This window comes from Hyalella azteca, unplaced genomic scaffold, assembly GCF_000764305.2.
Source record: "Hyalella azteca isolate HAZT.00-mixed unplaced genomic scaffold, Hazt_2.0.2 contig9423, whole genome shotgun sequence".
Classification (NCBI taxonomy): Eukaryota; Metazoa; Arthropoda; class Malacostraca; order Amphipoda; family Hyalellidae; genus Hyalella; species Hyalella azteca.
Genome location: NW_025939495.1, coordinates 13,367 through 21,533, shown reverse-complemented (window position 1 = coordinate 21,533; position 8,167 = coordinate 13,367). Strand labels below are relative to the sequence as shown.

Sequence of the window (8,167 nt, the reverse complement as noted above, 5' to 3'; positions counted from 1 at the left end):
ACAATTCAGAATCACTACTTTTTTTGTTATTCATTTACTGTTCTTTGTTTCATTTTCCATTCCAACTCACACAACTGAGAAGGAAATTGAACAACTCTAATTTTGCAAAACTAGACTGATAGAATTTAGTCATATGAAGCAACTTAAGTGTCAGGTATTTAAAAAACGGCCGATTAAGCTTTATTTACTTTGCGTATGAGATCTTAAACTCCTCAGTAACTCACTGGTACAGATTTTTAATGGAACACCAATGCAGGCAAAGAATAATTATGTGCCGAAAATGCATGAAAGACTTTGGTCTCATATAGAATTTGCTGACAATAATTCATAATTGGAAAAAGATTCGTCAATAAAATCAGGGTTGCAGTAATAACGACATAACGTAGGAACTCATCTTTCTCACAATAATAAATTATTATAAAAGTTTCAAAATTTGCCCGATTATTCCAATTTTTACGCCCGTATCTGAGCGGTCACGATTTACATGCAGCATCGAGCAGCAGCATTCTTTTCCTGTATATATGTAATTAACGCATAAATATATTCAGCAGCTGCCCTTAATAAACAACTGCGATATTTCTGCTGGCCTGACAAGAACAAATTATCGGTCAGCTATAATAATTTAACTAGATAACTATTTATAAGTTACATTTAAATAATTATTATTTATCACATTTTATGATAATAATATTGTTATTTATTACGAATCTTGTCAATTTAATTAATTAATTATTGCAGTAATGTCATGCTGTGTCTACACCCTCGTTTTAAAATAGCTTTTATTTCATAAAACCAAGAAAGCGTCAAGTGTGTAGTTTGTGAAACACTATAATATGCTATAATATTATAGGGTTTATGTATGTTTCTATAAGTCATCAAACTATAAACTCCATGTAATATAATAAACTCTAAATAATATATATAAACTATAAAGTACGTTATACGACAGTAGGTCTCCACGTACACGAAGTCCCTCAGTGTTGCAGTTACTGCTGAATACGATGTCATCGTTACTGCACCATAGATTGTTAATGAACGCAGTACATCGATCCTTGTCTCTGTCATTGGAAGCAATCGTTGTCATTGGAAGCAAGTGTTGTCGTTCGAACAATCGTTGTCATTTGAAGCAATCGTTGCCATTGGAAGCAATCGTTGTCATTGGAATCAATCGTTGCCATTGGAAGCAATCGTTGCCATTGGAATCAATTGTTGCATTGGAATCAATCGTTGCCATTGGAAGCATCATTGGAAGCAATCGTTGCCATTGGAAGCAATCGTTGCCATTGTAATCAATCGTTGCCATTGGAAGCAATCGTTGTCATTGGAAACAATCGTTGTCATTTGAAGCAATCGTTGCCATTGGAAGCAATCGTTGCCATTGGAAGCAATCGTTGCCATTGGAAGCAATCGTTGTCATTGGAAGCAATCGTTGTCGTTGGAAGCAATCGTTGTCATTGGAAGCAATCGTTGTCATTGGAAGCAATCGTTGTCCAATCTTATCATCCTTAATTTTGTTACACGAGTATTTTACCCGCAGTCTGATTCTCTCGTGGTGCAGGTAACTCATATTTAAAAATTGAATATATGAATTGTTTTCGCAATTTCGAGATTTAAAATTGAATCGTTTATTTCGCCATTCTAAATTGAACTTCGCAGCTGCACCGTCATAGCAAAATTAACCGATATTATCTACTAAATTTAGCTCTTACTTTGCCCATCGAAACGGCTTAAATGAAAAACCAACATCAGGTCTGAACAAGGTGAAGCACATCAATAATGCTGGCCCCACGCTTCAATGATGCAGGGCGATGTTGTGGCCCCACGCTTCAATGATGCAGGGCATTGATGAGGGCCTCACATCAATAAAATGTTCCGCTACAAAAGTTACTCCCACGGCCGATGGGAAAGTTGGGTCACCTCGAGGCCGCGGCCAATCTCATGTAGCTGCTTGGCCGCGGCCAATCTCTTGTAGCTGCTTGGCCGCGGCCAATTGGCCGCGGTCAATCTCATGTAGCTGCTTCATCTCATCATGAGTAGGCCTATTAAAAATTCTTCAATGCAGCCCCTAGAACAAAATTGTGAGCGCAACTCAAAATAGCAATCGAACTTTTGATTTACTATAAAAACCAGAACTTGAGTATTGTGCATGATAATTATAATATAAACTTTTACGTATCAGACACAATTACCGATGAATCTTCAAGTTCATCATCATACTTAGATAAACTTTTCTATCCCTGAAGAAATTTCTTATGAAGAGAAAAAATTCAAGCCTACGCAAGCTCATATGTGGTTCAAAGTAGTACTCCAAATTACGTATTGTAATCTAGATCACAAGCTCATGTCTTCCGAATCCTGTCTCCGATTTGATTTTAAATGTAGCGTCTATGATCCCAATAATGAATAACTATTGTTTGAATCGTATAACCACCATGATATTATTAATGGATGATTCAATATTATTGGTATTACTTAGAAATATTCATTCTCGAGCGACTATAAAGAACAAGAAGTATATTCTATTAAGAACGCAACGATTTATTCAAGAGCACTTCTTGGTGAAGCTGGAAATAAAACGAAATCATAACTAAAGAAATAGATCAAATTTTTATAGCAACATTCGTTTACTGTAGATTCTAAAGTAATGAAGTCGACAAATTGAGCATCACTGCCGAGCTGGTTGAGAAACGCTACAGCCTTAATCGAGTTCAAGGTTATTCAACGCCATCGAAAAGCCTACGGGTTTTCAACATCACTCATCACATGGCATTAAGCACTCAGGCAGGAAACTAATTTCTTATATGTGAATATTTTTCATCCAAGAAATGTTTCAGAGTTATATATATGGCAGGCGTAAATCACATCCGTTCCTGATATTTTATTCCAAGCAGTGCGGTTGTTCAAGTCTTAAGCAGACTTTTTAGCCCAGTCTTTATGGAAACATCAAATTACCCCACATTGAAATATTAATATTTAGAAAGTAACTTCACAATTCGAAACAATATTTTTGATTTAAGATAGTAGGTTCCTAAATTATTTCATGCCCTACAATTATTAATGAATACACAATTGGTCTAGGCTTGGAAATCAATGCAATATTTCGTTGTCAAGGCACATTTATATCGTTAATTAAAATAAACTATATGAGGCAGGCTGCGGTCCAAGCAAGGGATGACCGAAAAACTGAACAAAAAATTTGATGATGAAGAATTAAGATGGAAAAGGCTTACAATTGTATTTATTCGGAAAAGGTTTCAATTATTTTATTCGGGGACGAAGGCCTTAAAACTTTCTTCGATATTCTGAAGAATAAATATATGTAATAGAATGCACCAGAGTGAGTTTTACATTTTTACATTTACATTTTACATTGGCGAGAATAGTTATGCAGGAAACCAGGTTTAATAAAACCCTCAATAATGCCTGAGAATTTCAGGTGAGCGCGCGACAGGCCTACAAGTAAAATTGGTTTCGGCAATTCTATTGTATGGTATTCTTTATTCACACAGGAGCACACATAAAAGTAGTACACAACAAGAGAACATCGAAAATTGGAAAAAAATACAAAATGCTTCCTTGTGAATGCTTATACAAGCTAAATTAAGGCTTCACAGGCGACTTAGGCGATACTACTCTCAATACTCTCAATACTCTCTAATTATTAAATCTTTCCCAATTTCGAATCCTTCATAAAAAAATCCTACCTAATTTCGCGACCATCTTGCTTAATGCAACAGGCGCTTGCAGCACATATGAACCCCGCCTTAAAACTCTCGTTGAAACATGAATTAAAATAAATAATTTCTGCCTTATTAAATAGCCATGGAGGCTTGGAAATTAAATATTATTATTATTAAATAATATTTTTTAAATAGCCATGGGGGTGACGCTCTGGGATGAGCAGAAGGCAGGCCGCAAAAAGAGTTTTTTGTCGGCATGGCGGAGGCCGCGGCCGTCCCGCATCGAGCACCGTTGAGCCAGGAGGTCATTCATGTTATTGATAAAGTGCGATTTAATTTAGGAAAGAATCTCACGTCCTACATGAATGGTGACCAGCACTGGACCACTGCAAAACTGCGCTGCACAGTGCACACCTCTTCACACGAGGTTTTGCATTCCTGAAACTTTTTTTTCACCCGATCACCCGATACATAAAACCAAAATTAAAATGGTGCATAATGAGAAGAGCTGAAATTCTGCACCGATTTGCTAATTAGTTACTCTCGTGTGATGAAAATTAAAATTACAAAGAACATCGTCTGATCCATCACACATGATTTCAAAGTTTTGACTTAAATAAAAAGAAGATCTATTACTGCATTCCCCTGTCAAATACAAATAATATTGTACTTATCCTATTTTCTAATCAAATGATATGACATGATTGCTTTCATGTCTCACTATCACAGGCTCCAGTTTAGAAATGAATAGAGTTGCTCATGGCATAAATCCTATATTATGAAAATTTTATCGTTAGTGACAAATTTAAATTTAATTGCAATCATGAAGAAAATGTATATGTGATAGATTCATGAGTGGGATCATGTCAGTGTATTTAATGAATGAAAACATTGTTAAAACAAATCTGTAAAGATGCACTCCGTCGATTTCATTAAACTACACGTCATACGGATTTTGATCTTCCCTTCAGACTACCATTCTTTATCTAATGTTACCATTCGGGTCAATAAAAAGCTAAACCATCCATTGTGCCACAATTAAATGCTTGAAATTTATAGGTGCAAGTCTTAATTTTCGACCGATTTTTACCGTTCGGGCAAAAAAAGCCATATTGCATAACAATAATTACATGGAGAACTAATGACAGTAAACAGTAATTACAAGGCTAGCTAATTACAGTACATAATAATAATAGGTGTAACTAAATACAGAAACAAATGCACACTGCTCTTCCAGTCCGTGTGTGGTGAAATTGCCTTCCGAGGTTTATAAAAAATGGCTTTTATAAATAATTTTATTAAATAACGGAGTACATGAACGAAAGAACTAAAAATAAATACTAGAATTAATCTAATAATATTGAATGGAATTAATGCGCGCACAAGATTGAATGAGCGCAGGAACGACGAATGTATAGGTGATAGCTCGCAATGGCCTCCCTATACAGAGATATAAATTCCATTTAAGGTTCCATACTAACACTGAATTGCGTTTTTCCACGTCTTTAAATCATATTGCAATATTAAAGCAACCCAGAACGTTAGAACATACAATAGGACATAAACAATATAGTAGACCCATGCCTTTGCAGGCGCTGATCTTCGCTAAACTAAATTCTGCGATTACCAAAGCAAAAAAAGAGTTACATCGCACGCTTCAATGGGACAAAGCAACAACCCGCTCATCCAGTGTATGCCTAGTTTCTACGGTTCCCTTTTTAGCGCATTTTCTCATTTATGAAAAAAATGCACTATTGTGCTCGCCATGTCCGTCTGTACGTCCGTCTGTCCGTCTTTCTGTCCGTCCGTGACTTCATGTTTTCGTCGACGAGTAAATGCGCTCTCTGTTACTCACTGCAGTGAGTACTGAGTTATATTTTTTTCTTCTTCGCTATCAAAAGAAGTCCGGAACATTTGTACTAAATTTTTAGTTACATCCTACAACGTGTTTCATTTTAGTTCAACGACAATATGATGAATTTTTGGAAGATTATCAACAATTTAGAATGTTGCACGCTTTGCTTTGACTGCAATTTGAATGCGTTTGAATAGAAGCGGTAATTTTAGGGAACATTACAATTTATTTTTCAACTTCATGAACATGCGCGTTGAAAGGTTGCTTGAAAGTGCGTACTAGATTTTATATATAATAATCACCTAAATGAACATAATTTTTTAATTCGCTACAATAAAATACAATTAATTTAAAGAAGGAAACGTAGGCATCAATAAATTTATGAAAGTAATGACAAAAATCAGCAAAGTGATGACTGCACAATAGTTTCCACATTTCCAACATATGGTTGCTGATGAGTGGCCGCAATAACCCCTTGCAGCAGCAAACTACCACTAAACAACCTTGCGGTTATTACTCCCCACAGTCACATCACTTCACTAATTAACTTATCAATGCTTGCACTTGAAGTAAAACCCGGGTTGAGTTCAACCTGATATTCTACGTTGTTTTTTCTTGCCGGGCAAGCGGCAATTACAATTCAGACTTAAATTCTACTGATTATCAATTAAATAATTAATTATTAGTATAATTAATTATTAATTAATGAATTAATTATCCGAGCTGCTATGAGCTCGGTGTTGGATGAGCTGTGTAGAAGGAGCATGACGCTCTGTGTAACATGTGTGGAGGGGGCATGGCGCTCTGTGTAACATGTGTAGAGGGAGCATGACGCTCTGTGTAACATGTGTGGAGGGAGCATGACGCTCTGTGTAACATGTGTGGAGGGAGCATGAGGCTCTGTGTAACATGTGTGGAGGGAGCATGACGCTCTGTATAACATGTGTGGAGGGAGCATGACGCTCTGTGTAACATGTGTGGACCGAGCATGGCGCTGTGTGTAACATGTGTGGAGGGAGCATGACGCTCTGTATAACATGTGTGGAGGGAGCATGACGCTCTGTGTAACATGTGTGGACCGAGCATGGCGCTGTGTATAACATGTGTGGAGGGAGCATGACGCTCTGTATAACATGTGTGGAGGGAGCATGACGCTCTGTGTAACATGTGTGGAAGGAGCAACGCAATATTTAGTGCACACAAAAAGAAATTATTTTAATAATTATTCATCCAATAGTTTGCATTTAGGTGCCACATACAATAAAAATAAATCAGTCAGTATATTACACACACTCAGGCCCACAAGTCATATAATATTAATCACCTGCCGGACCTGCTTATTCAAATGTGCGAACCGAGACGAAAAATAAATAATTTTGTTGCTTTGGGCCTCCTGCTTCCATGTATAAAAGTGTTAACCACGAACTGCTGGGCGCCTTCGAACATCATGATACGAAATTATTATGTGAACATTATGATGCGAACATTATGATGCTAATTTTATGATGTGAAACCTACATCCATATTTCCAATCCATGCATTCATCCATCGATTCAGCCCAACGCCTTCATCCATCCGTCCAGTCTTCACCTTCATCCATATATCCAGCCCGCACCTGCATCCATATGTCCAGCCCGCACCTTCATCCATATGTCCAGCCCGCACCTTCATCCATATGTCCAGCCCACACCTTCATCCATATGTCCAGCCCACACCTTCATCCATATGTCCAGCCCAGACCTTCATCCATATGTCCAGCCCGCACCTGCATCCATAAATCCAGCCCACACCTTCATCCATATGTCCAGCCCCCACCTTCATCCATCCGTCCAGCCCCCACCATCATCCATAAATCCAGCCCACACCTTCATCCATATATCCAGCCCACACCTTCATCCATATGTCCAGCCCTCACCTTCATCCATCCGTTCACCCCCACGCTTTCATCCATCCGTCCAGCCAACACCTGCATCCATCCGTTTACCCCCACGCCTTCATCCATCCGTCCAGCCCCCACCTTCATCCATCCGTACAGCCCACACCTTCATCCAGCCATCCAGTCCTCACCTCCATCCATAGATCCAGCCCCCACCTGCATCCATATGTCCAGCCCACACCTTCATCCATCCGTCCAGCCCCCACCTCCATCCATCCATCCAGCCCCCACCTTCATCCATCCGTCCAGCCCCCACCTTCATCCATCCGTCCAGCCCCCACCTACATCCATCCGTTTAACCCCACGCCTTCATCCATACGTCCAGCCCACACCTTCATCCATCCGTTTACCCCCACGCCTTCATCATGCATCAATATTCATGATAATTTTCCCCATGGAGCCCACACCCTCGCCAGGCTCCGCCTGCTAGTCGATGGTTAGTGTCTTGAGCGGAAGTCAATCAAATATGTTAATTTTTGTGAAAAGACAGCTCAGTCATTTTCGCAGTGGTGCGAGGGATTGGGCTCATTCATTTACAATCCCAACAAATTAATTTCGATAATTCGTCCCAATCATAACGTAATCAATATTTTGATTGCAATTTGTTCAATAGTTAAATGAATCGAATGTGAAGAACGGACATGGCTCGCATGGTAGAAACAAGATGCAAGACAATACATACAATATTGTGAATAA

At 38.6% G+C, this 8,167-nt stretch overlaps 1 protein-coding gene across 1 annotated transcript; it reads left to right on the top strand.

Annotated features, from left to right (window-relative positions):
* Positions 1–7,070: 7,070 nt before the first annotated feature.
* On the top strand, positions 7,071–7,901 carry LOC108667002 (extensin-2-like). Its single transcript, XM_018153980.1, has one exon. It carries the CDS (start codon positions 7,071–7,073, stop codon positions 7,899–7,901), a length of 831 nt encoding a protein of 276 aa, XP_018009469.1.
* The last annotated feature ends 266 nt before the right edge of the window (positions 7,902–8,167 follow it).